Here is a 15,268-nt window from a genome sequence, read left to right as displayed (position 1 = left end):
CCCTTTTGGGGGGCTTCAGATGATTTTCCTTCTGCAGCTCTAAATCTGATCCATCTCCCTCCAAATCATGGTGATCCTCCTCCTCTCTCTTGTGTCCTAGCCTGTGAAAATCTAAGGGTCTTGTCCTATCTCCCTTTGCCCAGCCATTAGCTGTTGGCATCTTTATTGATCAATCAAAAACCAATTGGGGATAAGGACCTTCAGCGTTTAGACAAGCAGATTCCCAATTAAATCAAAGCATTAGAACCAATACCCAACAAAGTTGTCTGCATCAACTGCATAGGATGTGCTTGATCATGCATAGGTGAGAGGTACGTAGGCAAAAAATATGATTGGACGAAGGCAGGAAGTTTGTAGCCTTGTAAGTGTCCCCTATATAAGCACCCGACTAATGTAATTCACAGCCATTCTTCAGGAATTCCTGGTATGGACCAGGACAGTGTCCATTGTCCTGGCCAGCTTGCTTCAAATTCAGCTAAAAAAATTGTAGTAGTGGTCTTATTTTCACCCAGTGGGAATAATACAATGTGTAGCCCTGGCTGGCCTTGAACTAACAGAGATCCACTTACATCTGCCTGCCAAGTGCTGATATTAAAGTCATGTATCACCACACCCAGCTTGCTGTAATGGTTCTGAAAGGTGTGTTTGACTCAACTCTTCCTTCTGACACAGGATCTTCAGATGCTGGACATTAGATGGCCCAGATCTGTGTGCATCCATTTTGCATTACTGAAATGAAGTATGTGTCCATGTGTTCAACTTGCCTTTGGACACAATTGCTGGGTACTACTATCTTACACATGGAAAAGCATGCCCGTAACAATATTCTTTTTTTCTCTTTCCATTTTTTGGTTTTTCGAGACAGGGTTTCTCTGTGTAGCCCTGGCTGTCCTGGAACTCACTCTGTAGACCAGGCTGGTCTCAAACTCAGAAATCTGCCTGCCTCTGTCTCCCAAGTGCTGGGACTAAAGGCATGTCCCACCACTGCCCAGCCCTTAGCAATATTCTTATCTCCACACCTCCCACCTGCCCTAAACTTTAGTTGCTAAGATACATCCAATCCCTGCTAGACACCCCTGACCACCTGCTATAGGGGTGTCCATAGTCTCCCCCTTCCCACCTCTCCAGACCTCAAATGACCATTTGGTTCTTCTCTTTCCAAAGCATGATGAACCCCTTTCCTCCCTTGCATCTGTCGCTTTTTCTCCAAGGACCTAAAAGTCCCGCCTATCCCATCCTCCTAGCCATTGGCCCATGGCTTCTTTACTGACAGATCAAGAACCAATTGGAGAACAGGACCTTAGCATCAGAACCACCCCTACACCTGAACAGGTGCTGAAGTGGGACACAGACTGGAAACACAGGCCAAAAGACTGATGATCCCTGGCCTGTCAGGAAACTTAACTCTTTCCTGCTATTCTATATTTCATTATGTGTTGAAGACTTAGCCCTTTCTTATTGTTTCTGTGTGAAAAACTTTACTCTTTATTACTCTTTCATGCTTCACTAAGTGCTCGGGGAAATTTAACTTTTCATTTCTCTTGTTATTTACTTTATAATTCTCTGTGCTTGAATAAGTGCTGGAAAACCTTACTCTTATTTATAAACTTACTTTATATTTCTCTGGCAATTAACATATGCTACAAAGCAATGGGGAGTTCAGTACAGGATTTACTGCTGAGGCTCAATGAGAGGAGAGGCTTGGAGCAATTAACTTTCAGTGAACCGGGAAAAGAAAGTCATGCTTGCAGAAAGAAAATACACATTAATGCACAGAAAGATACACATTCACATTTTTTGGTGAGCCTGACCACCTGTCTCATCCATTCCACAAGTATTCATGCATATTTACATATATACACTTACATTTACATATATGTAAGTATATATACTTATATAGATATTTGATGGATGGAGCAAAAGCTTGCACAAGCAGGTTTCATTGAGCAAGTGCCACCATAGAAAGAACACACTCATTCTGAATGAAAAATAAGCTCCAACTTTTATTGCTTAGAGAAAAAAAAACTTAGAGATGAAAAATAAGCTCCAATCTTTATTGCTTAGTGAGTCAGCAGAAACCTGCTGTTGAGAAAGACCCTGTCTCATGGTAATAAAAAGCTTACCTGCTCGCTGCTCCCTCTCTGCTCTCTCTCCTTTCTGTTCTCTGTTCTCTCTACTCTGTCTGCTCCCTCTCTGCTCTCTCTCTCTCTCTCTCTCTCTCTCTTTCCTTTCTGTTCTCTGTTCTCTCTGCTATGTCTACTCTGTCTGCTCACTTCTCTGCTCTCTCTGCTCTCTTTCTCTCTGTTCTCTTATTGTCATCGTTCCTGGTTCTTGTACTTTTTCTGGACACATGGTCACATGGTAATCTAAGCATCTTTTTTCAAAAGTTCACAAGTTCAAACAAATTCAAATCATAAATTGAATAAGAAGTTATAATACAAGTTTACATCTGTTTCCATTAAGACTAATTAAACATTCACTATCTGTCACTAGCTCCATAGGTTCATTAGGTGTTTATAACAACAATATTTATGTCTTAGGATAGCATGGTTTTGTCAAGAGGCAAGTCATCTGCCTAATGTCTCATTAGTTTTGAGGTTTTATATAGATAAATCTAGTCAATATTTTATCTTATGTCCTTGTGCCTATAATAAATTGTCCATACCCAGTTTATGACCTTTAGTTATAAGATAATGATTTTATAGCTAGCCTAAAAGAAATATTTTCCCTGATCATAAATCTGTTTCAAGCCTTTCTATTTTGGTGCAGTTAGCCCATGACACATGAAGGTTCACAGAGCCCTAACTGCAGCCTTCATACATAGAGGGCTCCAAATTACCTGAACAAATTTAGGAATTCTATAGAATCATTATTAGGAATTAAGAAATCATCTTTTTGTCTATATAGCATTACTACAAGAGAGTGCAGTTTCATTTACCTGCAGAAAATCTCCTCAATATGGTGGGCTAATGTCCAGGGATCATAATGCTGTTTAATAACAGCAGGAAAGACATCATAACAAGAATCAGGTCTGAGATAAACTCTCTAAAAGCCTTGCAATTTTAGAGTTTATCCATTGCAGCCATGCAAAACAATGGTCCATCTTCAGAAAATCACCTACTGTTTCCAGCTCTCCTAGATGGCTTCAGGCTCAAGGGTGTGGTGCTGGTGATAGTTTGGCTTTCATGAAGGCCTTATGGCTGGGTTATAGTGCAGTCATGGCAGAAGTGTGCATAGGGGGTCGGGGGGAGGCAACAAGCCACACTGCTGCACAGAAATCCAGTGAAGGACCAGTGTCCTATGGTCTCCTCCAGCATCATAACCCTACCTGGCCTTAAAGACCTCGTGAAGGCCCCACTGCCTCCCAATAAAGCCACTCCAGTATGCCCTGCCTTGAACACTTGAAGCCTTGAACACATGAAACCATGGAGAAGCACACAGGCCATCTAAACACAGCAAAAGCACCTTCTGAGTTCAGGCCTCTATTCATTAAGTTCAATGGGTTTCAAATCCTTTCCACTGTCACTTTAAGATAATTTGTGACTTGCTGTGGGTGGGGCACAAGAGAGGTAGAGCAGAATGAAATGTAGGCATGGTGTGTACCTGAATTCCAGCCACAGACCTCTGGGAAGTATAGGGAGTGTGCAAAGCCTCATTGGGTCACCAGCTCTCAGTAAGTCATCCTAATATAATCAGTGAGGGACTCGCAGAACTAGCAGGGAGAGGCAACATCAAAGTGTTGGGAACGCAAGCCCATGTATCCAGGCGCCACCAGAAGCAGGGTCCTGCCTTTTTCTTCTAATTCTGTGCTAGGAACTGAGCTCAAGGGCCTGTACATGCAAAGGCATGCTCTACCACTGAGATGTGCCCAGGCCATGCCTATCACTGAGTTCCAGGTAACATGGTTCCTCGTGGGAGGGGCCTGCTAACCCTATGACTCCCTTCCCTGCCTCTAATCTCACTCCTTGTCACCATTATCACTGTTGCTGACAGCAGAGAAATCAGTACAAACAAGAAACAGGCTTGCCACTTCTTTAATTGCATAGCTAAGATGTCACTTCTGATCCCCACACTCTTTTGCGTGGGTCAACATGAAAACCAAGGTCACCTTCTGTGTATTACAGTGGTGTGTCAGGACCCAGAAACACAAGCATGCCTTCCTGGAGATCACTAGGATGAAATGGACAAGGCCCTTGCTAGAGTCCCAGCTCACCTCCACAAAGCACCCCGCTGATCCTGGTGCTGATCCCAGGTGCTTGTGTCTGCTCTTTCTGCAGCAGATCCTGTCCCTCCTGAAGAGTCAGGACATACTAGCACCTCCATGAAGTGCCCATGGCCTCTCCAGTCCTGCAGGTCGTCTGCCCTCTACAGCCTGGCTTTCTCTGCACTGTTTGCCCATCTGTGTGCTGTGAGTTCAGCCCATGGCCTGTTTCCTGTAAGACCCAGCAGGAAGTGGGACAGCACACAGGAACTGGACCACCTGTACCCCTTCCCTGGTCACAATGTGGCCCTGGGGATACCCCCACCTGAATGTTTTATGAAGCAGCAGCATAGGGTAGAAGAGTGTTCTTACAGAGTGGACAAAGGCATTCTCTGGGTCGGGATAATGGCTGTTCCAGTGTTCCAGCTGACAAGCCCCTGCCCAGCATGACACTTGCCTTACAGTCTTCAGATTTGGGGACAGTGAGTGTAAAGCCCTTTGGCAAGAAATCAAAGTTATCTGCTAGGTCACCTCCTAGAGAGATGTTACCCCACTGAGTCTTTCTGCTTGTGCCTGTCTGTCACTCACTGCTCAGTCCATAGGCACCACACAGCATCTCCATTTCTTCCAGGCCATTCTCAGCCACCCAGCTAGGAGTGCTGAGACAATGGGCATGACAGAGCCACCTCAGGGCAATATGACCAGAGGCCACATCTCATTAAACATGTAGCAAGTCATTAAAGAAAAATATGGGAGTAACTGGGACCAGCGGGACCCAGGCACTCAGGAAGTCCACCGGCCCAGTGGCACTGGTTCCTTCCAGTCTGTTTGGGCCTGTGCCCTGAGCAGAATTTGGGTGCAAATTACACACAACACCCAGAGGAAGCTCCACTCCCAGGAGCTCTAACAAGCCCAGGATCAGAGGATCAGAGAATCAGAGGACACAACATCTGTCCCAACACCAGGAGTAACTGGGACCAGCGGGACCCAGGCATGCAAGAACTCCAGCAGCCCAATGGCACGGGTTCCTTCCAGTCTGTCTGGGCTGGTGCTCTGAGCGGACCTTGGATGCAAATTTTGTAGCCAGTCCCAAAACACCCAGAGGAAGTTCCATTCCCAGGCACTCTAACGGGCCCAGGATCACAGGATCCCAGAATCACAAGATCACAGAGACATCTTGACTCTGAGGAGTTCTGACACAACCAGGATCACAGGTAGGACAGGCCCCAGCTAGATTTAGCCAGGGCAGGTAGCACTAGAGATAACCAGATGGCCGGAGGCAAGTGTAAGAACATAAGCAACAGAAACCAAGGTTACTTGGCATCATCAGAACCCAATTCTCCCACAATAGCAAGTCCCGTACACACCATCACACCAGAAAAGCAAGATTCAATCTAAAATCACTTCTCATGATGATGATACGAGACTTTAAGAAGGACATAAAAATAACTCCCTCAAAGAAATACAGGAAAACATAGGTAATCAGCTAGAAGCCCTTAAAGAGGAAACATAAAAATCCCTTAAAGAATTACAGGAAAACACAATCAAATAGGTGAAGTAAATAAACAAAACCATATCCAGGATCTAAAAATGAAAATAGAAACAATAAAGGAATCACAAAGACAACTTTGGAGTTAGAAAACCTAGGAAAGAGATCAGGAGTCATAGATGCAAGCTTCATTAACAGAATACAAGAGATAGAAGACAGAATCTCAGGGGCAGAAGACACCATAGAAAACATTGACACAACAGTCGAAGAAAATGTAAAAGGCGGGGCTGGTGAGATGGCTCAGCAGGTAAGAGCACTGACTGCTCTTCTGAAGGTCCTGAGTTCGGTCCCAGCAACCACATGGTGGCTTACAACCACCCATAATGAGATCTGACACCCTCTTCTGGTGCGTCTGAAGACAGCTTCAGTGAATTACACTGGAGCGAGCAGGGCTGGAGTCAGCAGGAGCCAGCAGGGCCAGAGCCAGCGGGTGGCAGAGGTCCTAAGTTCAATTCCCAACAGCCACACACATGATGCTCACAGCTATCTGTACAGCTACAGTGTACTCATACACATAAAAATAAACAAAATAAATCTTAAAAAAAAATACAAAAGGCAAAAAGCTCCTAACTCAAAACATCCAGGAAATCCAGGACACAATGAGAAGACCAAACCTAAGGATAATAGGTATAGAAAAGAGTGAAGACTCCCAACGTAAAGGGCCAATAAATATCTTCCACAAAAATTATAGAAGAAAACTTCCCTAACCTAAATAGATACCTATGAACATATAAGAAGTCTGCAGAACTCCAAATAGACTGAACCAGAAAAGAAATTCCTCCCGTCACATAATAATCAAAACACCAAATGCATTAAACAAAGAATGAGTTTTAAAAGCAGTAAGGGAAAAGGTCAAGTAACATATAAAGACAGACCTATCAGAATTACACCAGACTTCTCACCAGAGACTATGAAAGCTAGAAGATCCTGGGCAGATGTCATACAGACCCGACGAAAACACAAATGCCAGCCCAGGCTACTATACCCAGCAAAACTCTCAATTACCATAGATGGAGAAAACAGGATATTTCATGACAAAACAAAATTTATACAATATCTTTACACAAATCCAGCCCTACAAAGGATAATAGATGGAAAACACCAACATAAGGAGCAAAACTACACTCTAGAAGAAGCAAGAAAGTAATCTTTCAACAAACCCATACAAACCCAATTCTACCTCTAACAACAAAAATAACAGGAAATAACAATTACTTTTTCTTAATATCTTAATATGAAAATTAATGAAAATTAATATTACCAACATATCCTAATCGATTGAAATCCAAAAATATGAGGAATTAGAAATTTGTTGGCTGTCATCCAGTGGTCTCTCTAATTTGGTAATTGGAGAAACAGGACCAATATTGTACAATCCATACACACTTTCTGCTTGTTTGTACATTAACAGTGTCTTGCTGTATACCACATACTGGTCTTGAAATCAGGCTTCTCCTTTCTCAGCCTCTCTACTAGTAGGATTGTTTATTTGATGTTTTTACACTATACTATGATTTTCAGGACAGCTTATATATTTCAAAAGTTTATACAGCCAAAAGAAACACAATTAACTTGGGAGGAGGCTTATAAGAGAACAACAAAGAGTGAGACTGAATGCTTTGTTGGATGTTTGTAACTATTGTATCAAGTTTAAAGAAGAGGACTTTATAAGTTACTCTTTCTCTGAGATGAATGCATTTCAAAATCACCATAGCCAATGAACCAGATTCTTACCCTCACCTAATTAATGTCTGTACCACCCTCCAAGCAGAACCATTGTTCTTTGAAACAGTCAGTGAATGACTTCATGGTTAGACCATCTTTTTTTTTTTTTTGAAACAGGGTTTCTCTGTGCATCCCTGGCTGTCCTGGAACTCTGTAGGCCTCTGTAGGCCAGGCTGGCTTCGAACTCAGAAATCCACCTGCCTCTGCCTCTCCAGTGCTGGGATTAAAGGCATGCGCCACCACTGCCTGGCTAGACCATCTTAATATAAACACCATTTCTTAAATGAATATAACCTGTTCTCTGTGGGCTGAGAATGATAACAATTACTCAAGTCAAATAGCTTTGACCATAGCAGGAAATCTGTATCCAAAAATTGTGCTTACGATTCATTCCTTGGCGCAGCAGAACTGTCAACTCTCAGCTTTGCTAAAATGGAGGTAAATACTTTGGTGATTTGAGGGTCATTGAAGTATAGCCTTATTACAATGAACTCCAATGTCTAAAAATTGTTCTTATTTTGGGCTTGTACCACAGTAAGCGCCAAGATTTTAAGCTCTACTAAAACCAAAACAAAGAAGCAAAAATACTTTATATATTTATCTATTTATGTTCATTTAAAAAAATACTAGTAGTGATGTATTATTTTAAAATATACAGTTAATATGTTTGGAGCTATTTCAAATTCGTATTGAGACAAATGTATGTATTTTCAGTATTGCTGTAGGCAAGCATCTACATAAGACTGTTCAATTGATTGTGGTTTTATATCAAACAATTTTCATAATACTCATTTTTATTGTTACAATATTTTATAAATTTTAAAGAATATGACAAAAAACAAAATGAAAGGTATTGCAGGTATTGAAGGGGGGGTCTCTGAGAGGAGTTGGAGTACAAAAGGGAAACAAGAATGTGATGTAATTCTACTTACTTATGTTTTTAAATTTTAACAAATTCAGATAAATTGAAATCATGTAACTTTTCTCATCATACTGCAATAAAACTTAAAGCAATAAAAAAAGAATGGAAATGGCAAAAAAAAAAAAAAGAAAAGAAAGAAAGAAAAGAAAAGAAAAGAAAAGGAAAGAAAGAAAAATATGGAGAGGTGTGTGGTGAGTCACTTCTGTAATCCTAGCACTTGGGAGGGAAAGGCATGAGGATCAAACACTCAAGGCCAGACTGGCTGGGCAGGGAGACTCTGCCTTAGAAAAGTAGGGCTGGGATGCGGCTCAGTCTGTATGCCCCACATGTGCAGACCCCTGGGTTCAATAACAGAGACAGAGACAGAGACAGAGACAGAGACAGAGACAGAGAGAGAAAGAGAGAGAGAGAGAGAGAGAGAGAGAGAGAGGGAGAGACAGAGAGACACAGAGAGAGACAGAGGGAGAGAGAGACAGAGAGACAGAGAGACAGAGAGGGAGAGGGAGAGACAGAGGGAGAGAGAGACAGAGACAGAGAGAGGGAGAGAGAGACAGAGACAGAGAGGGGGGAAGGGGAGAGAGAGAAAGAAAGAGAGGGGGGAAAGGGGAGAGAGAGAGAAAGAGAGAGAGAGAGAGAGAGAGAAAGAGAGAGAGAGACCAAAAGAAACATGGAGCCAGCAATGATGACACATGCCTTTAATCCCAGCACTTGGGAGGCAGAGGCAGGCGGATTTCTGAGTTCAAGGCCAGCCTGGTCTACAGAGTGAGTTCCAGGACAGCCAGGGCTACACAGAAAAACCCTGTCTCGAGAAACTGAAAGAAAAAAAAAAAGAAAGAAAGAAAAAGAAGCATGGAAACACGTCTGATGCCTGGGTTTATTTCTTTCTTGCCTATGACACTTAGTGGCTTCCATGGGCCTCCTTGTCACACTGGCCCTCCTGGAGAAAGGAGCCACCCACCAGCCTGCAGGAAGCGGACACCTCAGACAGGAGGTCTACGCCACAGACTCCCCCAGACTCTGGCGCTTGATGGTAGCAGGAAGCTGCACATCACCATAGCTGAAATCATGGCCAATCAGCAGGTCTCCCTGAGAGAGGCGGCTGAAGCAAGTGTCCTGAGGAGCTGTGACATGCTGTGTGCCTCTCCTCTCCAGGGTGGCCTGGAGAAGGCCCCGCATCCTTCTGTTCTCCTTGGCAGTGGACTCCAGAACCATTTCAAGCTCACCTTCCATATTTCTAGAAAAGAAAAGGAGGAGGGAGACTGAAAACAGGAGCTGAACTAGTTGGGGCTGGGGTCAGCCCAGTCAGTCAGGACCTGAGTTGGATCCTTGGGGCTTGCCAACCCACTGGCCTGGCCAGCTGGAGAGCTCTGGGTCCAGTAAGACCATGTCTCAAAAAACAGGAGGGAGTGCTTGTAGAAGATCCTCATGTCAACTTCTGGTCTTCACATGTGTGCGCACATGTGCCAGCACACATGTGGGTAAAGACACACACCCATACAAGTGCGCGCGCGCACGCGCACGCGCGCACACCACACACACACACACACACACACACACACACACACACACACACACGCAAATGCACACACATACACTTCTTAAAAAAGAAATGACAATAGCCTGTGTGAATCCTGAAGCAGTAAGATCTCCAGTGACAGATGCTTAAGGTCCAAGGGCCAGGGAAGAGGATTTTGAAGGTTGCGCCACAATTGCACTGCCTGCCAAGCATGACCTGGAACAGAATGACCTAGAGAAGCAGCAGGGGCCGTTGCCCTAACAACCTGCCAACTGCCCCGTATGCAGCTGTAAAATCTTCCTTCCCTACTCCACTGTGTGGCTTTAGATTATAAATGGGAATGCAAACTGCACTCAGGATGGAGGCTTTCAGGAGCTGACCTGGCTCTGGGCCCCTGTTGACATCTCCCTGGTGTCTCACGGTGTGTACTGGCACCAAGCATCACACTGTACCCACGGGTCTGCACGGTTAGGTGATGCACACTCTGCTGGTGAGTTACTATGCACTGTGAGAGCTCATGGAGAAATGGCTCCCATTGCAGCCCTATCCCTACCAGTCTCAGGGTGTCCTCCGAAGGCCCTTGTCTGGGATGGGCTGGCCTGGCCTTTGAGTATGTGACCAGGAAGGAAGAACCCAGGGTGAAAATGCGGTGCCCTTGAGAACAGCTGGAAGGGAAGCTATTTCTAACAGATGTGACCACATCCACCCCATGATACACAAGTGCTTGCCATGGAGAAGACAAGCCGTGGAGAGAAAGGTCATGAACTCCAGCTGGCTGCCTCGACATGCCCGCCTGGTCCCTGCTGGATGCTGTGAACAGGTATCTAATGATGCCATCTCTGTTGTTGCTGTTCTACTCTTACCTGGAAACCTCCCTGGAGGGGACTCTGCCCTGCACAGGATTCCGGCTGGCTGCCTCAGTCAGTTTCTGCAGCATGTTTGGAACACCCAACATACTGTCTGTCTGTCTGCCAATCTATCTATATACCTACCTACCTACTGCTATTAACTCCTTTCCTGAGGCTTGCTATGTGCTTAATAAACTCATCCATTCCAGACTGAGTCTGGACCACACAGAACCAATTATTATGTCAATTAAAAACAATGACCAAAGGAAATGAAGTAAAAAGAGAACTTATGCATATTTTTAAATGTAACGATCACACATAGACCATAATACTATGACTTGAATATTAAGAAAATTAAAAGATGTATGTATAACGTTCAGTCTCAAATCCTGAGACAAATGGCTCAGCTGCTTATTTAACACATCAGAGCAGACCTGGCCAGTAGGTTCTCCCAGCATCCCTCAATACCTACATGCTACAGGGCATGGTTAGCATTCCTGCTCCCTACTCTAAGCTTCTCCAGCTCCCTTCCCTCAGCTGCCCTTCCCTGTATAATCCAGCCACTTTGCTTACCTGCCCCTTTTTGTACCTTCACCCTCTTGGCTACTGTACCTGGTCCTCCCCTCCTCGCCTCTCTTCATATGGCTCAGGGTCAGGACCACTCTGGACTCTCCCAGACGTGTCTGCCTCTGGCTCTGCTATCCATTTTATCTACAGTAAACTTTCTTCCCCACCACACCTAGGAGCAATCATGCCCTTTCTTTTTTATTTCTTTTTTTTTTTAATTCAATAAATTTGCAAATGCCAAAGAACTTACTTGAAAAAAATGACAAGACAGATTTACCAAAGACTCAACCAGAACAACTGCAAATGAAGCTCATGTTGCTGAAACAAAACCATCTGGCTGGGGAAGCCCAACACTGAGCACTGATGAAGAGAGAATTAAATAGAAACTCTGAGCACAAAACAAACAGATAAAATACTGAAAACATCAAACAGTAAAGTTAATAGATAGAAACTTTGAAAGGAACCAAGTACAGCAATACCAAGAGCACCTGACTGCCACTGAACTGAGATCCATAAGGATGCTTGGAAGCAGTGAGACACACGCACACAGACACACTGCACACACACACACACACACACACACAGACACACACACACACACATGCACACACACTCGCATGCATGCGCGTATGCATGCGTGTACACATACACACGCATGCACACATACACACCACATACACACACACACAGGAGAGATGGTTCAGTGACTAAAAGCATTTGCTGATTGCTGTGCAATCATGAGGGCTGGAGTTTGGTTCCCAGCCCCAAGAAAGAAGCCAGGCACCCAAAACACATTTATAACTCAAACTCCTAGGAGGGCAAAAGATGGGATCATGGGGCTGCCTGGCTTCCAGCCTAGCGGAGAAAATGCAAGTCCCAGAATCACAGAGATGCCCTGTTCAAAGGAGCAGGTGCACAACAGAGAAGGCCACTGAGGCGCTCTTCTGGAGGCGCTCCTGTGTGATGCTCCCACACTTACCTCTTCTGTTGCAGCGCCTCATCCAGGACCTCCTGCTTTTCCTGCAGCATCCGATGCAGGTGCTTCACCTCCTTCTGGTACTGAGCTGCTTTGCCAGCAAAGTCCTCCTGCTGTTCCTTCAGGCGGTGATGGATGTCCCCCAGCTTCAGTGCTGCCTGCTTCTTGTACCCCTGCAGGGGAGAGACTCGGTGAACAAGGGGTGTTGCCTCTTGCAAGTCAGAGCCCACTGATTGAGTGTGGCTCAGCCAGTGCTGACCTGGAAGGCAAATCTGGATCTTAAGAAGACAGAAGGACCAGGTTACAGGTGCAGCTTGGGTAGAGCACTTGCCATGCACTCACACAAAGCCCTGGATCTGATCTCTAGCAATGGGTAACACTGGGTGTGCTGATGTGTGCCTGTAAATCCTGGCACTCAGGAGACAGAGACAAAAATGAGTTTGGGGCCACTCTGGCTACAGTGAGACTCTGACTCAAGAAAACAAGATTAAAAAGTGGTACAAGAGAATTTGGGATATAAAAAAAACCTAAGCGATGGCTCAGTGCTTAAGAGCAAATGCTTACAGAGGACCCAAGTGCAGCTTCCGCCACCCATGTAGGCAGCTCACAACCACCAGTAACTAACTCCAGCTCCATGGGATCTGACACTCTCTGCTGATTTCTAAGGGCACTGGCACTCACACGCACATTCCCACATAGAGACACACACATAATTAAAAATGAAATGAAACTTGAAAAGGAGCCGGTAAGTGGTGGTGGCTCATATCTTTAATCCCAGCACTCTGGAGGCAGAGGCAGGCAGATTTCTAAGTTCAAAGCCAGCCTGGTCTACAGGACAGTCAGGGCTACACAGAGAAACTCTGTCTCAAAAAACAAAAACAAAAACAAAAAAAAAAAACAAACAAAAACAAATTTCTAATATATATTATGTCTGATTTTTTGTGATACAAATTAACCATAAAATACCTGCATTATAGAACCAATTGGATGTTTTTTGCAAATTAATCTAATTCTCCAATTTTTTTCTTTGTTTTGTTTTTGAGGCACAGCCTTACGTAGCCCATGTTGGCTTCAAAGTCTATATGGAGGTGAAGGGGATACTGAACTCAGATTACTTCTGCCTCCACCTGCCACCTCCCCACCTCTACTGCCATGTTGGGATTGCAGGTGTGTACCATCATATCCAGCTTTATACAGAACTGAGGATCAAACTCAGGGCCTCAGGCATACTACTAGGCAAGCTCTACCCAGGGAGTCACATGCCTAGCCCCGATGTCTGCATTTTTCATGGACAATCCTTTCATCAACTGGCAACTTAAGCAAGAATGACCACAGCTGTTAACACTGTTCTCCACTATCAAAGCTGTCTCACAGACGAACTCAGGGCTGGGACACAGCTCAGTGGCACAGTGCTTGCCCAGCATACAAAAGGTTTTGGGTCTGATCCCTAGCAATATCAACTACAAAAAGGTAAAAGCTTGGCTAGTCACCTCCCATCCAGTGTGACTCGGGCCCTCAAGCATCCCGTAGGCCTTTCGTGTAACAGTTAAGGCGCCTAAGCACTGAGCCATTTCTCCAGTGCCTTCAACCAACTCTGAAGGCAGAGGGAAATGAAAACTGATCATTACTTTAGGATATCAATTCTATGGAAGTTATGTATCTAAACATCTGTTTTAGAAGTGACCAGAGGGGCTCAGTGGGTAAAGATGCTTGCTGCCTAAAGCCTGAGTTTGATCCTAGGAAACCTGCATAAAGCTAGGAGAGAACTAAGTCTACAAAGCTGTCATATGACACGCATGCATACTGAATGCAACCAAGGCATACATGCATCATGCACATAGACACTAAACACAATAAAGTTTTAAAAATAAATCTTGGGACCGGAGAGGTGGCTTAGCAGCTAAGAGCTCACATGCTGCTCTTGCAAAGGACCTGAGTTCAATTCCTAGTACCCACATGGTGGCTAACAACCATTTTTAGCCTAAGTTTCAGAGGATCAGACCCCCACATGATGAAAAAACACATATATAGACAAGATACATATAAAAATAAAAAGTAAAAAAAAAAAATGGCTGGGTGGTAGTGGTATACACCTTTATTCCAGTACTCAGGAGGCAGAGAGGCAGGAGAAACTCTAAGTTCAAGGCCAACCTGGTCTACAGAAGGAGAAAGTCACAGGACAGCCAGGGATAGATACATAGAGACTCTGTCTCAAAAACCAAAAAATCAAATCAAATCAAATAAAAGTGATAAAAAATACATTTGGTAGGCTAAAGAGATGGCTCGGTGCTTAGGAGCACAGGCTGGTCCTCCTGAGGACCCAGCTTTGGTTCCTAGAATCCATGTGGCTCACAACCATGTATAACTCCAGAGCTCCAGGGGGTCTGCTGTCTTTGACCTGTATAGCACCAGACATGCATATGGTACACATACACGCACACTCAGGTGAATACTCATTCACATAAAATAAAAATAAAGAACATCTAATTTTTTTTTTATGTGTACAGCTTTTACATTTCCAGGTTTTTTTTTTTTAACCAATAACTTTTTAAAAAAAGTATTCTTTGCTGTGACATCATTTAACTACAGATTACCCTTTGCTGTGACATCACTAAGCCCCAGAGCCTGCAGACTTCTCCGAGTTGTCTAATTGCACGGTGCTTTCCTGTGCAGCAAACCACAGGTTATGTAAGGAGGTACAAAGTCTCCTTGCATGAGACAGACATGCCACACACAGGCTTGTCCTTTGGAAGCTCGATGCATGATGACCCCTTACCTTTACCCTCTCCTCCAGCTTGCCCAGGCGAATGTTGCCTTTCAGGATTTTGTTGAGGACCCCGTGCTTCTCGCTCGCTAAACACTGAGCCTGAGGAGAGGGTGCAAACACAAACATTACTTTAGCTAACACAGAAAGCCCTAGGAATTGCTCTGACTGTAACCTGTTGTCACAGCACTTGCCTAGCA

General features: G+C 44.3%; 1 protein-coding gene across 1 annotated transcript in view; it reads right to left on the bottom strand.

The window, feature by feature from the left end:
• Positions 1–9,252: 9,252 nt before the first annotated feature.
• Positions 9,253–15,268, bottom strand: part of Cep89 (centrosomal protein 89) — a 44,711-nt gene continuing 38,695 nt past the window's right edge. Inside the window, exons 17-19 of the mRNA XM_031386199.1 lie at positions 15,081–15,170; positions 12,308–12,477; positions 9,253–9,631 (exon numbers count right to left, since the gene is read on the bottom strand). Of these exons, the coding sequence (XP_031242059.1) occupies positions 9,391–9,631; positions 12,308–12,477; positions 15,081–15,170 (501 nt within the window). The 3' untranslated portion in view covers positions 9,253–9,390. The remainder of the gene's footprint in view (positions 9,632–12,307; positions 12,478–15,080; positions 15,171–15,268) is intronic.

This window comes from Mastomys coucha, unplaced genomic scaffold (genome assembly GCF_008632895.1).
Source record: "Mastomys coucha isolate ucsf_1 unplaced genomic scaffold, UCSF_Mcou_1 pScaffold21, whole genome shotgun sequence".
NCBI lineage: Eukaryota > Metazoa > Chordata > Mammalia > Rodentia > Muridae > Mastomys > Mastomys coucha.
The sequence above is the reverse complement of the archived record's forward strand: the minus strand, read 5'-3'. Positions and strand labels throughout refer to the sequence as shown.